Consider the following 23,864-nt stretch of genomic DNA (forward strand, 5'->3'; position numbering starts at 1 on the left):
GATAGGCTCCTGACTTCCATCTCGGATCTTCATCTAACATCCTATAGATTTGCACACTCTGTGCAGAGCACTAGGTAAAACTGACATTTTCAAAGCCATTCCAGAAGTGGAAAAGTTTGTCCTGGAAGCATGAAACCAAGTTGAATATAATATTCCATTTGCTCATTTTGCCAGTGGCATAAAATCAGTATGTATATTCAATGTTAAGATGAGCTGCTATTCAGTGACACTTTATGGAATTACAAGTCAGTAGCCCCAGCAGGAACATCTGCTCCCATTTTACAGGGATTCATGGTACCTGCATTCCTGGGCTATAAAGCTAGCTCTCCTTCCCTGAAGCAAGTCTGAACTCTATCATGCTGTGAGGAACATGTGTGGGAGTCGAAGTTCACTGGAGCTCTCCCATCCCTTCCACAGAAAAATAAATTTGGTCTAGCCTGTGGAGAATGTAAAGTTGGGTGCAGCTTAGAAATGACAGAAACAACCATGGTCACATCAAGCAATATTCATACAGTCCTGGGGAATGAAGGGGGTGGTGGTGGAAATTGCTGAACACTGACAGGTTATATCATACTGAAGGAGCATTCCTCAGACCTGTCTTAACGAGAATCATCTCTCGACAGAAGAAAATTAGCCTGCATGTGAATGACACAGCACAGCATACAGGCGGACTATAGGAAAATCTATCTTCAGGAAACAAGAACAGAGGACAGCTTAAAGGGAAACAAGGAATTTTAAACTCATAGCTAATATCTTTAAGTACCAAACTAAACCCAAGGAGATTTAATTGGATTCAGTCATCATTTATGTCATATTTAGTTCACATTTAGCTAAGTAATATGCATATGAAATAATACAATTATTAGGTCCCGGATTTAATTCTTTTCAACACCAAAAACCTTCAAATTGTTTTTAGATTTCTTCTTCCATTTCAGAGAGTTCAGCCATCATAATAAATTCACTACTTCAATAAATACACAATAAGAACATGTACAAATCCTACTCAATTTTTCAACACCCAGCAGCATATCACTGCATTTAACATTCTGTTCCAAATTTCAAAAAACACCTTGTCCTGGTTTCAGCTGGGATAGAGTTAATTTTCTTCCTTACAGTAGCTGGTACAGTGCTGTGTTTTGGATTTAGTGTGAGAACAATGTTGATAACACACTGATGTTTTAGTTGTTGCTAAGTAGTGCTTATCCTAAGTTAAGGATTTTTCAGTTTCTCATGATCTGCCAATGAGCAGGTGCGCAAGAAGCTGGGAAGAAGCATGGCCAGGACAGCTGACCCAAACTAGCCAAAGGGATATTCCATACCATAGAATATCATGCTCAGTATATAAAACTGGGGGGAGTTGGCCAGGAGGGGCAGATTGCTGCTCGGGCATCAGTCAGCGGGTGGTAAGCAACTGCATTTTGCATCACTTGTCTTTTCTGGGATTTCATTTCTCTCTCTTTTTGTTATATTCCTTTTCATTATTATTATTATTGTTGTTGTTGTTGTTATATTTTAGTTTAGTTTAGTTATTAAACTGTTCTTATCTCAACCCATGAGTTGGGTTTTTTTTTTCTGATTCTCCTCCCATTGGGAGCAGGGAGGAGTGAGCGAGCAGCTGCGTGGTACTTAGTTGCTGGCTGGGGTTAAACCACAACACACTGTTAAGTTAGTAAAAACATGTATTTCAGATATTTACTGACATAATGCACGCAATTAAAAGTCAGTTTTGGTCATGTGGGCACCTAAATTGGGTTACTTATCTCTCACTTGTCCCACACATGCAACGTCTATTGCTTAATAAGCCATCGGATTTCAGACATTTTCGATTTTGACCCTTTTTAAATGCTCTGTTAGATTGCCTACCATCTGGCAGTGCTTACTCTTAATACCACATTCCCTTTGCATTACAGAAGTGTGTTTCTTATAATTATATCTTTAATGTGATAGATGTATGCAACACTAGAATTCCCAAGCTGGCAACAAATGGGCTGAGGGGACAATTTCAGCAAAGTATCTTGTTACTAGGGCTATGGTAATAGCATGTTCAATTGCATCAGGTTGCAATTCTCAACAGAGATCTGTCAACCTGCCCAAGTCATGGGAAATAGAAAATTTGCATACAATTATATTTATTTTACTTATTACAAGATATTTATTTACAAACTCCAAGACACTATGAAGAATATCTAGGCTAACTTCTCCCTGCTAGTTTGAACAAACAGCTCAGTATCTCCTAGCTAGCGGACTCAGTAAGAATGGAAAACTACATAGCAGAGCTAACAAATTAAAAAAAAATAAAAATCAATGCACCATTTCCATTTATATAAAGGAATTCATTATATCTTCAGGAAGAAATGTAGGAGGGAGAAAGAAAAACAGAATGAGGAAAAGAGACGTTTAAAAAAAATAATCTGCCAGGGTCTACATCACTGTGCTTTTGCTAACTTTCAAATGAGAACTGCAAGTTGCCTATAGCAGGATTTCAATACCTGAAAATTAGACCGTAAGAAACACTATAAATAAAAGACAGAAAAAGCAGGATTCAGTATTTAGGGAGTCACCTAGATAACAGTTTCCATGATCACTGGGCACACAGCTCTGAAAAACAGGACATATCTGAAGTATACTTGGTAAGGTGGGTGACGAGAAAGGTACCCAAGTATTAACTGAAGCTTGAGGTATATGCTTGATTTATTTTACTACTTAAAATGTAAGTTTGTGTCTAGCAGACTAACCCCTAGTGGGAAAAGGAAATCTTTGATACTACTGAGCTTCTCTGGCACTAAAGACAAGGTGAACCAGAGTGACAGACAAGCTTGGCTGGTATCTTCACTGAGAAATCAAGTACAAACAAGGCCATATGCAGCCACCCCAAGGAACCTGTAGCCTAGGATGTGTTTGGGAAACCTAGAAGCTTGCAGGTGTGTACCGTCAGGCAGCAATATGATGTTTTAGGGGATAGTATTACCTACTACTGGTTTCACAGTAATTTCTCTACCAGACAGAAACCATAAGTCCTCCTGGATTGAACAGATGCACAGAAGTCACTCAAGAGCCTGATGGAAAACCTCTCAGTAGTCATGGGAAAGCTTGATTGTATCCCCATGGTTTTGCAGCCATACATTTATTCTATCTCCTGGGTAGATTTGGACACATCTTACTCTATGTATCTTATAAAAGTTCTGTATATTTTCCATAACTTTGACCTACAGCAAGTTAGAATACTCATTTATCATTAGGGTCCTATGATATACTACCCTAAATTTACTGAAGTTGACAGATTTGCTTAACCTCTGATCATATCAGAATGACACTGCCTATTGCTGCAGTCATGCCATAAAGAAAGGTGCTTCTTGGAGGATCTGATAAGTTACTCTAAGATACAACAGAACCAGCCAAGGAAACATCAATACTTCCATACTTTGCTGACAGGAGAGAAAAAAACTGGATGCAACCAGAGTACACCACATATAGAATTGGAAGATTTTATATTGTAAGGGTACATTTTATTTCTGTGGGGCTCTTTATATACAGGAGCTTTGGCACAAGTGTAAGCTTCAGTGGATTTCAGACTGAGAACTGGATGAAAAAATAACCCTACAGTCAAAACAATTTTTATGTATATTGGCTATTTTAATTTACATCATTTAAAAAAAAAAAACAAATCAAACAAAAAAAAAACAAAACAAAACAAAAAAAACCACCTAGCTTTGACTGTGAGCATAAAGCAACCTGTGCTTTTTCAGTTGAAACCAAAATATATTAATAAGAGTTTTTAATAAATATGACATTTTTAGAGTTAGAAAATTTATTATCAGCAGCATGCTAAATTCCAATAGTGTGTCAAATTATTTGTTAAAAAACGTGCTTCATTAGATAAGATATCCACATAAACAACATAGAAGTTAATAAAATACGAACAAAATCCTATTCTTAGCTACATGATGCAACTCCAGTTGTGGGAACTTCACTGGCATAAATAAAAAAGGGTTTGGGGTTTGTTTTCAGGTTTTTTTAAATATATAATGGAAACAGACTGCATTTCTTTTGTAATCAAATGAGCATTTTCTGAACACAAGTCTACTCCAGACTTATTCCAGTTGGACTACAAACCAAGGCCATAAGATTACTGCAAAATACCATGCAGCTTGCCTGAATCTGACTATCATCAGATTAAAAAATATTAGCAGAGATTTTATGGAAACTAAATGACAGTGTCCTTGAGGTAGTACTGACATTGACTCCAGCTGATACAGTTTTTGGTCATTAACATACCTTACTATGTGTCTAGAACAAGCCCTCCAATAATTAGAGCTGAATACACTGTGATTTTTAAAATTAAATCATGCCTCTGGGAAAGAATCAGGGAATAGACAGCTAAAGGACTTTCAAGCAATTAACGAGAACTGTACTGTCAGGTTAAAAATTAAACATTGCAAAGTAGGTTAAAAGTTTCCTCTCTCAAAAAAAATTGCATGTTGACATAGAAGACAGCTCTCAGGCATGCTGTTGAGTGAAAGCAGAGGTAAGAATGCACACCTCCTATTTACAACCAAATGAAGTAAATTTCTCTACTAATTTTCATATTCTAACCTCCTCTCTAAAAATAGTATTTTGCCTTCTAGTAACTTCAAACTGAGCCTCTGAAAAAAAAAGCTGACAAAGGTTAATTAGATATTACAATGTCACCGATCTTAGATAGGTAGGCAGAAATGCAGAGGTAAAGATCCATACTTTTTTAAGTGACCCCTGATATTGTACGTCTCTATTTCTGCTACCCCAGGCTGAACAATCAGAAACTAAGCCACTCAAATTTTAACTTGATTATATAACCATAAAAAAGCCTAAAAAACTTATCAAACATTATGCATTTTTTATTTAGCTTTGTAGCCACCAAAACCCCCAAACCAAATCCTAAATCGAGACCCTTTATTTACTATTCTACGCTTTTACATAGTATTCCAATTCACAGTTCCCTCCATATACTCAAGTCCAAGAAACCTAATATGAAGAAAAAAACTTTTACTGACTCAATTATAAGCATTGCTTATTTTGATAAGCTCACAAATAAAGTGCCAGTACACACTCAAAAATGTGTAGTCTTGCTAAAGTAATCAATGGGAATAACAGAATCAGTACTTTTCCCCCACAGGCCCAAGCATGATGCTGATCTTATAAGATTTAAATTTTGATAGTGTGTATATATATAAAATATTAATCAAGAACTTTTTTTCTCACTGCAGTCAAAACAAAAAATCAGAAATCTGAAGAGGAAGTCTCATGATATTGAGCCTCCCAGGTCAAAGTTTAAAGACTCACATTTAACTTCCCCAAAACATCATCTTTTAGATTACTCACAGGAATTCTGTAACACTTTGGTTTGATTTTGGTTTGGTTTTAAACATATCTCAAAATCACAATGAACATATTTGCCTTTATTTAGATTACGAAGAAGGTGAGTATTCTAAAATTCAGCATCTTGCAGAAAAAAAAAGTACTTGTGTACTTCTTCATAGGTACTGCCAGCGATCTTCAAAACATCCCAAGCTAAATTAAAAGTACCTCAGAGCACTGAGGAATTATTTGAGTTACACTTATTGAGCTCTTTCTCTGTTGTAAACTTTATTCTATGTTCAAGTATATAACATGTTAAAAGTGTGAAAGAAAATGCAATGAATGGACTGTTATTCCAGGACTAGAAGGGACATAAAGAAAATTGGGAAATGTTCAGCATATACCTGAGCTCAAACTATGCATGAAAATTCTATATTACCTAGAGACAGAAGGATGTCTTATCAATAAAATGGATTGCTTTCCTTGGACAAAGAAAGGCATAATCCTTCCCACATCCCCTAGAGGTCCAGAAGGTGAGTGGCTGCTGCACCATACTCAGGTGGACTCAGCTGGCTTGCTTTTGTGGTTCTTGAAGAAAATCTCAAAAGGGCAAGAGCACATGGCCCTCATGAGCCCAAAAGCACAACATATACCTCTACACATCCATTTTCACTCATATATGCTTACAACTGATAGAAAAAGAAATGCAAATAGCTAGCTTTAGTCAGCTAGATTTCATAACTAATGAATCAGTGACAGCCAATGATAAGACACTATTCAACATTAAAAATAATAGGAACTGAAGATGAAAAACAACCTAATGGACTTCTGGCCCATAGTCCACATCAAAGCATTTCCAACAGAATATTTCGTTTCTTATTTTTGGTCCTGCTTCCTAAATGTCTAATTTAGGTATTTGTTACTGCCATTTCATCCCATTACTTCTATGTAATTTCTTTCCTCTTTATAACATCAATTTATGCATTTGAGGACTGTTATCATCCTTCTCTTCAGCCTACCTTTATGGGAGTTGCATTTTACCTGGGGAACTATTATAAAGCTTAATATGTAACTTACTGTCAGAAAGAATCTTCAGACATTATAAATTCATTATTTAGATTAATGCTACAATTTTGTCATTTTATTCTCTGGGGCACTTACAGAAGTAACATGCAAAAATTACTGGAATGCAGCAAATAAAAAGTCAAGCACTACTAATGACCTTTTTAATAGTAAACAGTTCTCAATTTAGTCATGTACAAAGAGCAGATGTTCAAGTAATAGGAATAGTTTAACTGTACAAAGTTTTTAATAGAAATAAAAATTATAGTTGCCACAACAGTATTTGAAAATGATACATGAAAGATAGCCTTAGCTAAAACTGTGCTTCAGTCATAAAAACATAATTAAAAAAAAATTGGTTTGTGCAAGGAATGTATACAGAATAATTATAAATCCCTAATTATCAGTTTATTAGCAAATAATTCAGAAGTCTCAATACTGTAAGAGAACCTCATGACAAATCCTGAGCAACAAGACTGAGATGACTACCTTGAGAATCCAAAACTACAGACATTTCATACTCCAACACTACCAGTGACATAATGTATCCATTAAAACCCACACTAATTTTTATCTGATCTATTTAATATAAACCAACATGATTTATATACTTAATTTTGCATACTTCTATCTATATCAATTACATTTAGGTATGATTCAACACATTTTGTCTTCATCCAATACAGCATTACCTTCCAACTCTACTGCTCTATATAAACCTAAGTATGTAACAGCTCGCAAAAAGATAAATCTCATTAGCTTCAAATGAGACATTAGAGACATGTGACAAAAGAGAGGGACAAAGTGCTTACCCTAAGCTTCTTAAAATATAAATGATAGGTATAACATGTAGAGTGAAGACTGGTCCCAAAGAACAGGTTTTAAACCAATGCATGCACATAAAAAAAATTTTAGAAATATGTATGTGAGCTGCAGATATAACATGCACAGACAACCACATTAGGGTGACTGCTGGTGGTCAAAGGCAGGTCCAAAAGATAGGTAGAAATTAAAAAGAAAATTGATTCATAAGGCAAATATAAGTTCAAAAAGGAGAGAAGTATAATAAAAAAACATGAGGCACACTAATACATTGCAATTACGACTTACAGTTTGGCATATATTTAATTGAAAAATTAAGCTGCACGTGTGCATGACAACATGGGTGGGTTGCATAAAACTGCACAAAGTAACAGAATGGTTTTTAATAGCAACAGACACAAAAATATTCTTCTGTAAGTACTTAGATATACACGTGCAAGTATTATTGTGTCTTTCACTCTGATTAAAACCCACTGAAACCTAACATTAACTTTACTTACAAGGTAGCATCAATAGAGCTTTCTATGATTTATAAAGATCTATATGACAAACTTCATACATTTATATGATAACCCTCAAATATGTATACAAAAGGGTTTTGAAATGGCAGTGCCACACATGTTAAAAAAATCTGGCATACCTTTACTATTCACTATGCTCTGAAATTTTCTGTTCAAGTTTTACAATAAACTCTGCTTTTACTTTTCTGTTACCATGAAAATAAGGCTTTGCGCTCCTTGAATAGATGAGAAGTTACCCAGAGAGATTCTCACCACATAAAATGTCAATAGTTTTTTGCTATTGTTGCAAATCAGTTCATACTTTGTATTCATCTACACAGGAAAAAGACCTTCAGCACTGCCTGCACTGCACCTCCTTATCCACTATTCTGCCAGACAACTCCACATCACAGTCTTACTTCACTTCATCTTGAAGCCAGTTAAAATTTTTGTCCCCACTTCCAGTCAAAGGCTGTTCCCAAACATCAAACTGAGAACTGTAACCATCACAGTGTGAAGGCTACGTTTACTCCTACACGTATTATTCCCTCTCGGTCTTTCTCATACTTTGCTATTTCTGGTCAAAAGATGCCTCTCCCATGTGACTCTGGAGGTAGTAACTCTGTTTTCTTTGTAGATTGCTGACTACAGATGACCTAGCTGAAATGGTAATAAAACCAAGATTTCCATGACAGCGTGAGTTTCTCTGTGTATCTATAGACAGGGACAGAGATCCTACAGGGCTGGACCAACAGCCCAGGCACATGCAAGCAAGCCTTCTGAGCATTAAAGAAACTCCTGACGTGCTGAAGGACACCGAGTAATTAATCATCTGAAAAATCAGCCACAGACATTTCCACTAATGCCAGAAGGCCGTAACATATAAAAGTCACCCAAAGCCCACCACAAGTCTGCTGTGAAATGAGTGAAACGCGTATGGCAGCAGCAGAACCACGTGCAGTTGCTCTCCCACTGGCTTCATGCTGCTCTCAAACGACGGCTGCGGGGCCACGGGGCTGGACCGGTGATGCTCTCCCATGGGCTTATTCTTCCGCACGTGAGCAGGGACAGCTGGAAGCACTCAATATCTCACAGAAAGCGCGCAGGACTTCAATAAACTCTAACTAAAACACTGACAATAAATTCACTTTTGTGACTCATACAATTACACAGAATTGTTGTCCAAGTTTAAGATGCAGTAATCACAGCTGCGAGGAGATAAACAGAGGTCTTGTGCTGGGTTTGATGTGCACTAGGTGCGTGGTTTACATAACAGCTTCCAAATTAGACATTAACCTCAGAAGACTGGGAAAAGACAACCAGAAACAAAATGGTCCCCTTGTGGAAAAATTATGTAACACTTATTGAATTTAATTCTCCAAGGGTGTATCTGCCTGATGAAAAGCCAATTCTTCCCTGAAACACAGGCAGGACAGAGAACCATAAAACTAGAGACCAAGCCCTGCGAGGATGCGAGTAACTGATTCACAGAGCACCAAGTTTACAGACACAGCTTCCATGCTCTGTTCATACCAAAAAAGGCGGGCAGGAGGGCGCAGGGACACTGCCTACCCCCCCAGACCACACAGCAAGATATTGCTCAGTGTAGATAAACAAAGTTTTATAAAAATCATGAGAATGAGGTCAAGAAATGTAACCAAATGCATCAAAGTATCCTAGCAAATGCACACAAGCATCCAGAACCAGAAAAGCAAAAATAAATGGGAGTCCACAGGAGCCTGTACCAAAATTTTCCCATGTCTTACATGGTTAACCCAGTAATCTCCTAAGTGTGCGTATATTTAAAACTCTCCGTGATGTCTGTTTTCGTATGTGCCACAAGCACCCTAATAATAGCTAAATTTACAAACTTACTCTGAATCTTCTCACTTGGATACCTTAAAATACTCCGCTTTTAACCTTTTTCTTGTTATTTCGGTAGAAAATTTAGTTCTTTCCCTTGGTGGTAACAACATTAACACAGTGAAATTAGAATAACCCTGTCTCTTTGGATGCTTTAAGGCTTGTCTACATACAAGCATTATATTGTTATGAAATCACATGCAAAAATAAATCAAAACAATTCCACCCTTACATACGCATTTATTCTGGTACAGAGACCTGTTAGGAGGCACTTACTAGCATTGCCACAATTCCCATACAGGAAGATGAATATACTACATCGTACAACTTCTTCACTCATTTCTATAAACACTGCCACCCAAAAAGAGTAGTACCATTATACAGTTGCAATTATTTCTGTAGAAACAACACAAAGATCTCATATTTCTCACTGAAACAGTCCTACTGGCTAAAAAATTGGGTCCGGATCAGGCCACATCATCCCAAGACTAATGAAAGACTATGAACTTTATTTAAAAAACACCTCCATTCTAATAAAAGAAAAACATAATAAAACCCCTAGAAAATACAGTTAATATAACAATATGCAGACAACAGGCCTGAAAAGGATGCATTATTGTTTACTCATGCTGACAAAGATAAGTAAACAAATGCTGTGATCTCTAAACCTTCCCACAGGAAGAATCAGGACAGAATTAGAAGATACTTCTGTAATGAAACAGGACCAATATACCTATCACCTACTTCACATATCAGCTTAAAAAGTTACATGCTGCACAATATGGTGCATAACCTCCTATTGCCCAAACCATCGTTGGGTTGCGCACCTCATTCAGAAACCAAACTTACAACAAAACAAGGGAATTTACTCGCAAGAATAATGTAATTCATTTTAGTGGAATCCTCATGTGAATAAAGTTACCCAAGTACACACACAGGTAAGTAAGAGGCTACCAGACCCCCCCTAATCCCCTATACATGCTACCACAGCACCAGATGTGACCTGCTATGTCCCTCTCTGGCTGGCAGAAAGGGAGCGGGTAGACTCTTGGCTCTCTCCCTCCTTAATGCACCTGCTAGTGCAGCTGAGCTGGCATGCGAGGGGGAAAAGGTACTCCAGGAAAGAACGAGTGCAGCCTATTGCCTCCAGGGAGCCAGGAAAAAAGCAGGCATTTCAAACATGATTTCGAGTCATAACTGAGTGCTGACCTGCTCCTCTGCTCTTGTAGCTGTACTGCTCCTGGGCTCAACTGCAAGGTGCTAGTACAGCTCACTGCGTAACACCTCACTCTGAATAGTCCTGCAGAAACTTGGACTTTGGAAGTATTTCCTCCTGTTCCCACAGGAAGCATGTTCTATTCAACCTACTTTTTCTTAGAAGATCCATGTAACTATTGAATGTTCTGGATTTTCCTTTTTTAAACATGGTCTCCAGTGCAATTCACTTACTGTATGGACGCAGGCTGTTCAATTCAAGCCATTGATTAAATACGCTTAACAACACCAATAGTTCTTCGGCAAATATTGTGGAGTGTGTTAAATTTACAAAGGCGTACAGCCGGCTGGCGTAGAGAATACAATGAAATAATCTTTCACTTACTATGTAATTTTAAAGGGAAATATCTCTTCCTGGGGATTTATTTGCACTGCTTTTCACATGAATACTCCAATTCTGCATACGCTCAACTTAATCGTGAAAGCAACGCTCATCTAGCATCACGTTTACCTGCCCACCTACGAAAACGCAGTTTCCCCCACAGCGCTGGCTGGGATAAAGTTATTTTCCCGCGGCTCTGGCCGAGATGCGCTTCCTTCACCCGACCCCCCTTGAACGAACAAGTCTTTACGCCGGGTGCTCAGGAAGGGGGCAAGCCCGGACCCCGAGATTTTATTTACGTTGCTGCCGCTGCAAACACTCTTCCCATCCCGGGGCAGGGCCAACGCGGCGGCCTTCGCGGGGCAGCGCCCGGCCGAAGCGGGGCCTGCGGGTCCGTCCCGGGTGCAGCACGCTGGAGAGCGCCGGGCCGGGCCAAGCCCCGCGGCCAGCCCAGCGACGGCGCACGGCCGGCGGAGAGAGGCAGGGCAGCCGCCCCGCGGCGGCTTCCCGCTCCTTCCCCGCCGCCCGGGGTGGGGGCCGCGGAAGGGAAGAGGCAAAGTTTTAGCCGCCGAGCCGGGCAGCGACGCTGCCCGCAGGGAGAGAGGGAGGGAAGGGGCGAGGAGACCTCCCCCCCCCCCCCACCAGCACCAGCACCATCGCCCCCCCGCGCCGACCCGGGCCGGAGCCCGCCGAAGTTTGCGCCGGGCGAGGTGCGAGGCGGCGGGAGAGCCGCCCTGCCTCCCGCGGCGGGGCCACCCCACCGTGCGGCGGCGAGAGCCCCGCGCTCACCTGAAGTCGCTGTAGGGGTGGATGATCCAGAACCCCGCAGTTTTAACCCTTTCCTGCTCCTTCTCCACCGCCTTCTGGCTGCCGAACATGCGGAGGGAGAATTTGTTGACCCCCGGCTGCAGCATGGAGGTGAACTGCCGCTGCATGAAGCCGTACTGCCGCCGGGGCCCCTCGGCATCCTCGAAGCCCACCACGGGCTCCTCGCCCCCGCCGCCGTCCACTTTGAAGCACACCGAGTTGCCATGCTCCTTCACGCCGCCGCTGCCCCCGCCGCCGGGGCTGCTCTGGGCTTTCTCCGCCGGGGCCGCCGGCTTGGCTGGGAAGGCGTTAGCGCTGCCATCGTCCCGGCTGCCGGCAGAGGAGCTGCGCTTCCCAGCCTCCATGCTGCGGGGCGGGCGCGCCCCAGCCGCGGGAGAGCGCGGGGAAGCCTCGCCGCCGCCGGTGCCCTTCAGCGGCGCGGCTGGGCTCGGCCGCCCTGGGCTGGGCTGGGCTGGGCTGGGCTGGGCTGGGCTCAGCTCCGCGCCGCCGCGCCGCCCGGCATGGCCAGCGCCGCCGACTCTGAGCCGCGCTCCGCGCAGGGCTGGCACCGCTTCCCCTCGCCCGCCCCCTGCCGGCGGCCGCGCCGCGCCGCCCGCCCGCCTGACATTGAGCGCCCCGGAGTCCTTGAGGGGCCGAGGCGCCCGGGCCGCGGGGAGGGGAGGCCCCGGCGGGGCGGTGGCGGGGGGAGGGCGGGCTCTGCTCTGCTCTCGGCCCGGCGGCACGCGTGGGCCCGGCGGCGGCGAGACGGGGGGCGGCGGGGGGGGGCGCGAGTTGCGGTGGCCGGCGGGGCGGGGTGCAGCGGAGCGGAGCCGGGCGGGGGGCCCGGGCCGGGCCGAGGCCACATGGCGGCGGCGGTTGTGGCGCGGGGCGGCCTGAGGCGGCGGGCGGAGGGGAAGGGCGGGGGGGGGGGGGGAGAGAGGGGCTCCCCGGCGGCTCTGCCTGCGCTTCCGACAGACATCCAGTAACACGGGTGGGTTTGGGTTTCACCTTGGGCCAAGCGAGGGGCGAGGCGTGGGGCGGTGGCGTGCCTCCACCCCCAGGGCAGGAAGCTGGGGGGGGGTCCCAGAGGCTCGCCGGGCTCTTGCGAAGCCGCTCTGGTGCTTCTCGGGGAGCTGGCTGACTGGAAGGGAGCAAGGGGCGGGGGGCTGCCCGGTCACGGAGCTGAGTGAGGTAGCAGAGGCGTTCGGGGTTCATACTGCTGGAAATGAAGTCAGAACCTGCTCTTCGCTGCTGCCCTGCATGTGCGACAGCGAGGAAGGAGGAGGGGGTGTGAGTGAGGAGGGGAGGCCAGGTTTTGAGTGGCATTCGTTTTCACACACGAAGCAGTTCGCTGGGGTTCGATGGCATCTCGCTACCTCCGAGCGGCTGATTCCCTGCTCCCGAGCCTTACGCTGACTGACAACGCGGGGCCGAGCGCGCGAGCGTAGGGGGGTGTGACGCGTGGGCTGCTGCGCCCGCGGCTGGAGCGCGCCGGGGTGTGATGCCCGCCAGGAGGGCCGCGCTGCCAGCCTCACCGTGAGGCGTGAAATGGCAGGTGTACCCACGTGTGGAGACAAGCTTTTCACGTATGCCAAGAGGTGATTTTGGTTTTGTTTGTGTGTAAACAGGGATCTGGAGTCTGCGTTCAGCTCGCTCCACCTGAGGCTGAAGTATGTCAGTTATCGTTAAGAGGCCTCCGGGAGACAGAGAAAAGGCTGTTGGACAGCAAGGAAGCAGGAGGTATTTCTAGCTCCCCGTCTAATTACACTCAAAGGAAATGGAACATGTATTGCCTATAATATTGCTCATTATCCTAACGATGGTGTATAGTATTTGAGGAGCTGTGGGGTGAGGTGGGATCTGAGAGAGCAGTTCTGCCAATGGTAAGCAGCTGTTCACAAGCCGTCAGCGAGGAGGAGGGCCTTGGTCTCTGTTCTCGAAACTGACAGGTGCTGGTATTTGCCCCTAAATGGGGTGAGTTTGTTTGGGTTACAGAATGATGGAGAATCAGTACCTGCAGATGATTTCACAGGAGCTATAGCGTTATGTGTACCTGCAAAAGCATGAAGGCATATATTACAGCACATATGCATAGGTCTTGAGACTCCATTTGGCTTGACACAGGTTTGTTTTTCACACATTCTCAACACACTTCTTATTTTGCACATTAAAAATATAGTAAGAAAGGGTAAGTGAAGTCTCCCAAGCTTGGCTCCGGTATTTTTAATGGTATTTGTCACTTCATTGTTATCCACTTCATCCTTTACAAAACAGATGCTTAAAACAAACCTGACAGAGAAACAGATGTGCAAATCCGCACACCACAATTCGCACAGTGCAAATCAGGTGCGTAGGGGAGCTGTGTTTCAAAATGGGATCTGAGGGCTTTTCTCAGCAATCCCAGCTCTAACAGAATGTTTATGCCTAGTGCGCTCAAACACACAAGGTTTGGATGATGTTAGTATGTTAAGTGTAGAAGATGTTAACATTAACATGATGTTAGTCTGGAAGAAGATGGCAAGCGTGGATGCACTGGGATGGATTGCTGGAGGCTGGGCAGTGACTAGCATAGGAAGGAATATGCTTGCAGTGTGATTGGTTAAGGGCTGACATACATAAACCTTCCCCATCTGGAGTGATACTTTTCTGTGTGATTTTATCCTAAAACAGTGAAGAGTGTGTGCACAGCTGCTGATGGCTCATGCACAGCTGCTGATAGACAAAACCCTCTTACTGGTTTATCCCCAGATGATGTCCGCCTCCTTCCCTCATCCAGTGTCTGTGACCAAATGATAATTAAAAAGTAAGAAATTATTACTGTTTTGCAGCTTTGTGAAAGAATTAGCTCACATCATACTTGACAGAAACCCATAAAGGCAAGGGATGAAATGGCTAAATCATGCTGTGCTGTTCCACAGAGTTTACCACATCAGTGTCAGTGGAACTGACGCTTTCCACACTTCAATCACGTATACGTTGCAACCTTAACTTTTCTCTCTGAGAGCAGGCTATTTTCCTACCTCTTCACTTGTCATTTCAGAGGACTTTTGCATGCAGCCCTTGACCTGAATGGTCTCTCCCAGCATAAGCTAAACAACTACTAGTCATGTACAGGAGAAAATAGGCTTGTAATGAAGTAAATGAAAACAGTGGGATGGAGACGTTTACAGATGCAGTGAGCAGATTCTGGTGTACATTCCTTTAATTGGAGAAGCGGTGAACATTGAATTAATAATGGTGATGGTCCTTCATTTCTGGGTGATGAAAATTGTGTGCAGCAAGAACATCCATTTTCTTATTTTATGAAACTTTGCTTTTGCTTGTATTTAATGTCTCACTTGTCAATGTTTTTCTGTCCTTACTAGGCATGGGCTACAGACCTGCCAGAATGACTACCGCTCCCTGGCTTCCGCCTCTTTCTACAGTACAAGAATCTGCAAATATACTATTTCCTATGGTGGCATTGTATAGATCTGGAAGTGGTTTATTACATCAAAATATCATATGATTTATGAGTTGTTAATGAGAGAAAATAACCTGTATTATATGTAACACATTGTCTGCATGCTTCTCAAGCACAGCATATGTATAAATTACACAGGTACAAATGTCTTTCTAAAATTGGTGTTTTGTGCTTGCTGTGATCACATACTAGATTTTAATTTTTATTCTATGTAGAAGAAATGTATGCTTACTTGTACATGTTCGATTGCTATTTGTCTTATGTGTTTGCATGGCCTAAATGGGCTCAACATTTCAGCATCTTGCGATTTTTAATAGTAATCCAGAGATCATGAGAAAGGATTTTCATAATATGTAGTTTTTATGTGGGAAAATAGATTCTTCAAAATAACTTAGGTTGTTTTCAGCTAGGAAATTGACCTCTCCAGAGGCCCAGGCCAACATGTTAGCTTAGATGAGGGAATTTTGGTTTCACAGAAAGAGAAGTAACAGGGCATGGTGTGTGTGAATATTTCTGAAGACCACACCAAGGCTACATATGGCAGAAGGGTCACAGACTCACTTGATCTAAAGATGTAACTTGTTTTCTGTTAAGTTTGATTTTGATTTTGTGACTATGTCAGGAGAGACACTGAAAAAAATGAAATTGATAAATGAAATTTCCAAGAAATCGGTGTTAGCAGAACAAGAAAAGAAAAACCTTTTGTATCTCTTTGCTATGTCCTAGGTTAATGCATCACTACTAAAACTTTAGTAGACTCTTTTATTTGTATTGAATTATTTTGAATACATACTGGACTCCATCAAACTATTATAACATCATTAATTCCAGTGCTTTATATAACTCTATAACTATAGTACTAATGTATACCTCAAAATGAATTTCTTTCTCTTTTGCCAAACATAGCAAATTTCATGCCAGTAGTAAATACAGTCCCACTTCTCATATTTTTCTCATATTTTCTCATTTTGATAAAACCTGAACATACCCAGAACAGCTAGCTGTATAAATGAAAAAAAAAAAAAAAAACACCAGCCTATGTATTGAAGCATATGTAGTTTGTTCAGTGAAGAAACTGGGGCACAGGGAAGTAACAGGACTTCTATGAGATGACACAATAAGATGCACTTGACTGCGGAAAAAAGCTCTTGTCTCTCAAATTTTAGTTTCATGCCCTGTGAGATTTTTTTTAAGATTATTTCTCAACAGAAGATCACCATCCAGTCAAATGCTAAAGCAGGATTAGCAAGGAAGGAAAATAATAGTTACAATGGTAGGACTAGCTGTGCAAGCTAAATTGAGGATTAATCCAAATTCATAATATGTTCTGTTTTGTGTGTCTGGTCACTTGATGTTCATAATAAAATAATTTTGATTTGGTGCCACCCCACTTATGTTACTTTCCATGAATATTCAGCCATACATACTTACTGGCAACGAAGGTTTGCCAATAAACTTTATATTGCGTAGTGTTTATGATGAAGGAAGAGTCTTAGTTTTGCAATCATTACTATCCCTTGAAGAAAACTATCACAAAGCAAGGGCACCTTCAAGTTTGTATGTTAGGTCATAGCCATCCGTGTATTTATGTGATTTTTTTACCCTGTTGTAAAGTTTGAATATCCACAGTGAACACTGATGTAAATATGATCTTGGTGATTTCTGTAAAGATCAACAAGAGCAGATGTGCTCAACCTGTAGAAGTTTCAAGTCCTAAAATTGCCTGACCAGGTAACTTGACACCTCAGTTTGCTTCGAAGTGTGAAAGGCAGCTTCTTCCCTGTAGCCAGTTCTCAAAAGTAGTGATCTGATGCTTTCCAGTAACATGTTTTGTGGGAAATACATTTCTTAGAGTTAAAAACATGATTTAAAAGAAATTTCAGGCAGTGATGTATGTTCTGTGGAACAAAAACTAGGGTAAACACTGGTGTGAATAGGAAATGGCTCTGAGACATGACCTAGGGTGCAAGACATGCTCGTGTGTACAGATAGGAACACACCATGGTATGTGTGAACAAGCATAGTCTTCCTGTGGATAATCTACTGGGTCATACAGTTCTCTGGTAGCCAAGAATAATTACAGTGCACTGAGATCAACTAACTTGTGTACTCGCTTACAATTACTCTACAGAAATACATGCTTATTTATTTACTACGTACCACAGCCTTATTTTACCTCTTGGAAGATCTTGGTGTTGAACTCTGGCCTGGTGCTAAATGCTGGAAGCCCTACTGCAGCAGCTGTGTGTGGTGCTTCAGAACAAGTGGTAAGGTGGGACATGAAGGTTTTATTGTTGCCCACGTCCCAGGGTGAAGTTAAAGCACAGAAAATTCCTGCTGTGTTTTACCAACTCTCTGGTGTGTCTTTTACTTACACAAATCACTTCTAAATTTGATACAACATCTGTATGCTCCTAGTGCTTATCTTTTTTTGAAGAACAGTATCTTAATGCTAGTGTCCATTATCTGTTTAATAACCTGTCAGGTCTTTATCCAATCTTTATGGAGACAACACTGCTACAAAAAGAAAGTATAAGCTGGAAAACAAATTCTAATTTGATTTTGGCGGGGATTTGTAGGTGTATAGGTAATTGTTTATTAATCTTTGCTACTGTCTGCATTGTTGGGTGCTTGCAGTGCTTCAGAAATCATTAAGAAATCACTTTCCCTGACAAGTGTTCAGCTGACCAGCTAAATGGCTTTGACAATGTACTTCACATTTTTGCTATGTTAAAAGTAATTCTTTTTTTGTTTGGTTCATATGCAAGTGGACTCCATATAAACTTTTCTCTTTCTTCAAGATAATGATTATCTTATGATTGTATTGGTTTGAAGAACTACGATTTGACACAGCAAAGATGTAGACATTTCTGAATAACTTCTATATAAAACATACCTGTTTAATACAAAGCCTAATGCTGTGAACATTTCTAAAACTAGTGTATCCATCTGTGAAAGGTCCCATGATACTATTGAGAGTGCTAAATACTATGCTGGGCAGCAGGTATATTCAGGCTTCTTGGATCCCTTCTTTGTAATATGAGAAAAATATACCATTTCTCTAAAAATGCAAATACCTTTCATTCCTCTGGAGTGCAACTTCACATTAACAATAGCTTTGTCCTCCTGTTGCACACAGTGTTCCTACATAATTATATAATTGTATAATCACTCCACAAAAACAAGTTCTTGTGATTTAAAAATCTCTTCCCTCTGGAAGTGCCAGGACCAAATAAAGAAATGCTTTATTAAACTTGTATATTTCAATAATGTGTGAATATCACCATAAAACAGAATGACTAACTATATGTTGTCAAATATTTGGCTGCAATATGCATATATTATGACAGACATAAGCCATACCTTTTAAATAATTTTCTTTCCATGGTCCTGCTTTTCCAGAAATCAACGATCTTGTTCACCTCATCCTAACTTTGCTCAGGTTATCAGATCTGGTAAGATGCTTTTAGAGATAGCTGGAAAGTGCCATCTTGTTGATTTAAGTTCATTAGTTAAGGTTTTAGTAGTTGTCAGTTTTAATCCTGCAACCTACTCTTGTGTGTTGATTGACAGTTTACATACTTAAGGTCCATCACTTCACCATCATATTTTAATGGATGTAGACACTAATGGCAAGCAATATGCATAGGTTATGTCTTGTATTCAGTTCCTTATACAGAGCAATGTCTTGCAGGACTAGCATCTGTCTTCAGTATAATATTCATGAAGTTAAATATACTGCTTTGGAAAAGATTCTTGGAATATTTCTTAAAGGAATAACCTAAAATCTTGAAAGCTGGTGGTTGCTAAGTGCTTACAAAAAAGGCCTGCTCCAGTTGTTTCTAAGTTGTAGGTAGAGCTTCAAGTTACTGATAATCAAGAACTTTCAGCTATTAAGCCAACAAAGGGAAAAAAAGAAAAGAAGAAAAAAAACAAACCGAAGGCTTTCAAAACAATTCTTAAAATCTACACTGCTTTTTACAATTTTCCAGAATATTTTTTTTAATTCAAAATGTGGAAAAATGTGTGTACTTTTAATGAGTACTTTGGGGAAAATAATGTGAATGTGTAAATCTTTTCAATGTTGATTTAAATCTTCAGTTTTACCAGCAACTAAAGAGGAGTCCAGAGGAGCCTAGAGAGAGTCCCAGCACTAATCTAGAGCTGTATCTCACTTGCTGTCTTTGAGATACCTATTTATGTAATCATTTTTCAGAGGTACTTTATATTACTCATAGCTAGCTGTGCTGGTGGTAGGCGCATTTCAATTACTAGCGTGTGTAATTAGAAAAATACACAGCACTATTCCCTGTTGATTGCACTGCCTCAGAGATGCAGTCTAAATGGTGACACTGAACACACAACTCCAGAAGGATTGTCCCAGTTTTTGCTGTCAGACTTTCTGTTCCCCAGTTCACACCAGCAACTTTCTTGCAGCTAAAGGCATCTCTGCTGCAGAGGAGGGGAGTAAGCTATCACAACTGGCAGAAGCAAACAGTACAACATGCACAGCTGAACAAATGTAACCTGAATTGCCGTAAATACTTGGAGGTAAGTACTGCTACTGCAGATACTGGCTGTTTAGGTTTGAAAGCAGATTCCCATACTTTTTGACTTCTACTATGGAAAATAGGTGAATTAATTATGAAGAAGTTCCATCTCTAAGATGATTTTTCCCCTTTCTAGTTGTGACATCAATACCTGAGGAAATGGTAAATGCCATAATGGAGACATGCCTGTTACAGGCTTAGTGTCCTTTTATTAAAGAGAAATATGAATAAAACAACAATGCAAATCACTAGCAGCAAGAATGGAAAATAAAAAGTGGTTGCTCTTTTATTTCCCTGGGCCACTGCTGGGAGAAAACATGCATGATCTTAGGTATACACCATAATTAGATGGCTGGATAGCTGATGGGAAGTTGTTTTTTGATAATAGTGGGACTGTGGTGATTGATGGCAGATGGCTGTATAGCCAATAGATCTTGTGGAGAGGGAACACAGGCAGTCTTTGTGGTGCCTTGTAAATGAACTACTGGATGCAAATTCCATGCCTATGGGAGGCTTCACACACAAGACTCCACAGAGCTGTAAGGGACCATGTGTGTCTGTAGCATGTTCAGGTCTCCTGGAAGAGTAAGACTGGATAGAAAACCTAAACTTTATGAACTGAGTGATGTAAGTCACTTGCCCAGGGCTGTTGTGACGGAAGTGTTAGGATCATGAAGTGTAAAGAGTTCTTAAGCACAATAACATACAAGCTAGCTCAGAGGAATTCAAAGTTTAATCCTGGCAGTAATTATCAATGTACTTGTAACCAAACTATTGCTGAACTAGTGGTCACAACTGTAGAATAATCAGGGAAAGATGAATATGATCATTCCCTCTAAGTGATACCAGGAAACGATATGAAGATTTTGTCAATTTAGAAGGAAAGTAAGTGGAAAAATGCATAGGAGTTGTAACTTTTATGAAAGGTATCCTCAACAGTAAAGTAAGATAAGTATACATAAAGTTTCAGTAAATGAAGGCACTTTCAGTATTTATTTCCTATAGCCTTTTCTATATATTTATTCTTTTTTTAAGAATAATTTTTTTAAATTACTGCATTCTCCCAAGTGACTTTCAGTCCAGTAAAAATTACTGCTAAAGACTACTTGCATAGAAGTTAGATAGACACGAACACTTACAGATGGAATTGCCAGATGACCATTCATCTTTGTGCTTATGCATACATGGAGATAGGAAAAGGTGTTTGTTTTTCATACAGAACAGTGGAGATTGTTGTGCATGTATAAGTGTCTGTGTTCATCTGTGTGAGTGATGGAAGAATTGGACTCAAAGGTTAACCAGAAAAAAAACCACTGCATGGGCAATCTTCCTACAGTATTTAATTTATTTTAGCAAAACTCAGAGGACATTGTAATACAATTTTTTGTGGGTGTGGGTGTGGGGGTTTTTTGTAGGGAAGGGTGAAGGCAAATCTTCAACAATGAACAATCTCTGTTTGAAAACAAGATGACACAACGGAGAGAAAAGGGGAAAATAAGAAAGAATGCATATTTGCCTTCAAACCTTACCTTAAAAATTGTGGATCTTAGGAACTAAAAAGAACTTTATCATATCTATTGGGTAATGTTAAGCATCAGGGGAAGCGTGATATTATAGAAAGGATAAAAAATTGAAAATATCTTCAGAGAAATAGGGAAAGCAGTCTGTGCAAGATGTGATCTTTCAAAGTGGTTGCAACAAGATACTACTTGACATAGAAGGAGCATAAATTGAAGGCAAAGGATATCCTCAAAGACTTAACAAAGCTTGTGAGAAAATACATGCCCTGTGCACCAATCACAGATAAACATAGGAAACAGGTATCTGACACTTTATCAATAGAGAGTTCTCCTATCTTGCTTGTTTGTAATGGCATTAAAAAGCTCAACAGCCTTCTCTGACAGTACTGCTCTACAGATAGTAGATGATGTTGATCTTAGATGATAGAACATTATCTCAGTTCCTTTTTTTAAGAAAGACATGGCATTTCAGAGTATAATATTTCAAGCTGCAAAGTCAAATCTGCTAAGTAGAAGACTGTAATACAACCTGAAACTAGGTAGTGGTAGCAATAGAAAACAGGCCTGGAAAGCTCTGTATCTAAAACTTGCTTTTTCTGAAATGCTTGAATAACTGTCTTTAAACACTAGGTGGCAAGTTGCAAAGGATATGAATGAATTTGCTGATGAGCTACTATGTCCTAAACTTGGGTTTGGTTTTTTGGCTCTCCTTTTTTTCTTGTCTTTAAGAAGTATCTGTAACGTTCTGTAAGTTAGTGTCTTGGTAGATTTTCTTCCTGGATTCTGTATTTTCAGCAACCTGAACAGATTTGTAATCTGTATCTTCATTCATATTGGCTATTCACTAACCCTTCTTTTAGTTCTCTACTGCTATTTAGTACTGCTGTATTTGAGCACTTTTTATTTAACATGATTAAGAAAGTTCCCAAAGTGCTACCCATGTCTGTCTTTCTCCATCTAAAAGTTGTTATTTGTGATGGATCCCTTGTATGCATTGAAACATTGAAGTTAAAATCATGTTGTAACTTATATTTTATGTTCAGAGTTTCATTCTTCTAAGTATTATAAGCTTAATAGAATTATTTTTAAGTCCATGTATCACTGATATGTTTATCTGTGTTTGCATGAGAGAGAGGCTTCCTAGAGCATCATGCAATTTGCAAGAACTATGGCTTCTGAAAATCACAGTAAGCACTCTATAATTCTTTAAAATACACTATGCCATCATTTATAAACAAAATCTAGGATTTTGTCTAGGCTTTGTATGTTGTGTGTTGTGAGAGATGTGTTTAGTGTAGACATGAGTTTGTTCATATATATACATTTCAAACATTGCCTATGATCAAAGTACACGTAAGCTAATATCTTAAACCCATATATTTTTATACTAAGAATTCATCAGTGGGGATCTGTTTGGGAATGATGGACTCAGGTACTCTGTAATCCCTTGTAGTTTGAAAACTGTGGCAAACATCCCACTAACAAAAACACAGGAGGATGGGAGACGTTACTTCAGGCACTCCCTAATTTTAAAATTCATGATTGACAATGCCAGTTGTTTTGTAGAAGTATGTATTAATTATATTTTTTTTCAGTCAAACACTTTTCTGTTCTTTCCCTCACAGTTATGTTCATCTGTAACTCTGAAACCTCTCCAGCTAAGAGAGGGAGGTAACTCCTATGTAGAGTTAGAATCATAGACTTGTAGAATCATGGAAAAGCCCCTTAAGATCATTGAGTCCAACCGTTAACCTAGTACTGTCAAGTCCCACTAAACCATGTCCCAAAGTGCCACGTCTACACATCTTTTGAATACCTCCAGGGATGGTGACTCAACCACTTCCCTGGGCAGCCTGTTCCAATGCCTGACAACCCTCTCAGTAAAAAAATTTTTCCTAATATCCAATCTAAACCTCCCCTGGCTCAATTTAGGATGTTTCCTCCTGTCCTATCGCTTGTTACTGAGAGAAGAGACCAGCACCCAGCTCGCTACAACCCCCCTTCAGGTAGTTGTGGAGAGCGATAAGGTCTCCCCTCAGCCTCCTCTTCTCCAGGCTAAACAGCCCCAGCTCCCTCAGCCGCTCCTCATAAGACTTGTTCTCTAGACCCCTCACCAGCTTGGTTGCCCTTCTCTGGACACGCTCCAGCACCGCCATGTCTTTCCTGCAGTGAGGGGCCCAAAACTGAACACAGGACTCGAGGTGCGGCCTCACCAGTGCCCAGTACAGGGGAACAATCACCTCCCTGCTCCTGCTGGCCACACCATTTCTGATGCAGGCCAGGATGCCACTGGCCGCCTTGGCCACCTGGGCACACTGCTGGCTCATATTCAGCCGGCTGTCGACC

At 41.0% G+C, this 23,864-nt stretch overlaps 1 protein-coding gene and 1 long non-coding RNA gene across 2 annotated transcripts in view; one reads left to right on the plus strand and one right to left on the minus strand.

The window, feature by feature from the left end:
* The window catches only part of HCN1 (hyperpolarization activated cyclic nucleotide gated potassium channel 1), a 207,953-nt gene extending 195,384 nt beyond the window's left edge, over window positions 1-12,569 (minus strand). The window contains exon 1 of the mRNA XM_069777633.1: window positions 11,968-12,569. Within this exon, the coding sequence (XP_069633734.1) occupies window positions 11,968-12,350 (383 nt within the window). The 5' untranslated portion in view covers window positions 12,351-12,569. The remainder of the gene's footprint in view (window positions 1-11,967) is intronic.
* Window positions 12,570-12,892: 323 nt separating this feature from the next.
* On the plus strand, window positions 12,893-18,253 carry LOC138683760 (uncharacterized). Its single transcript, XR_011323195.1, has 2 exons — window positions 12,893-12,976; window positions 13,614-18,253. It is a non-coding gene; the product is annotated as an uncharacterized lncRNA (long non-coding RNA).
* The last annotated feature ends 5,611 nt before the right edge of the window (window positions 18,254-23,864 follow it).

Source organism: Haliaeetus albicilla, chromosome Z (assembly GCF_947461875.1).
Source record: "Haliaeetus albicilla chromosome Z, bHalAlb1.1, whole genome shotgun sequence".
NCBI classification, from domain to species: domain Eukaryota; kingdom Metazoa; phylum Chordata; class Aves; order Accipitriformes; family Accipitridae; genus Haliaeetus; species Haliaeetus albicilla.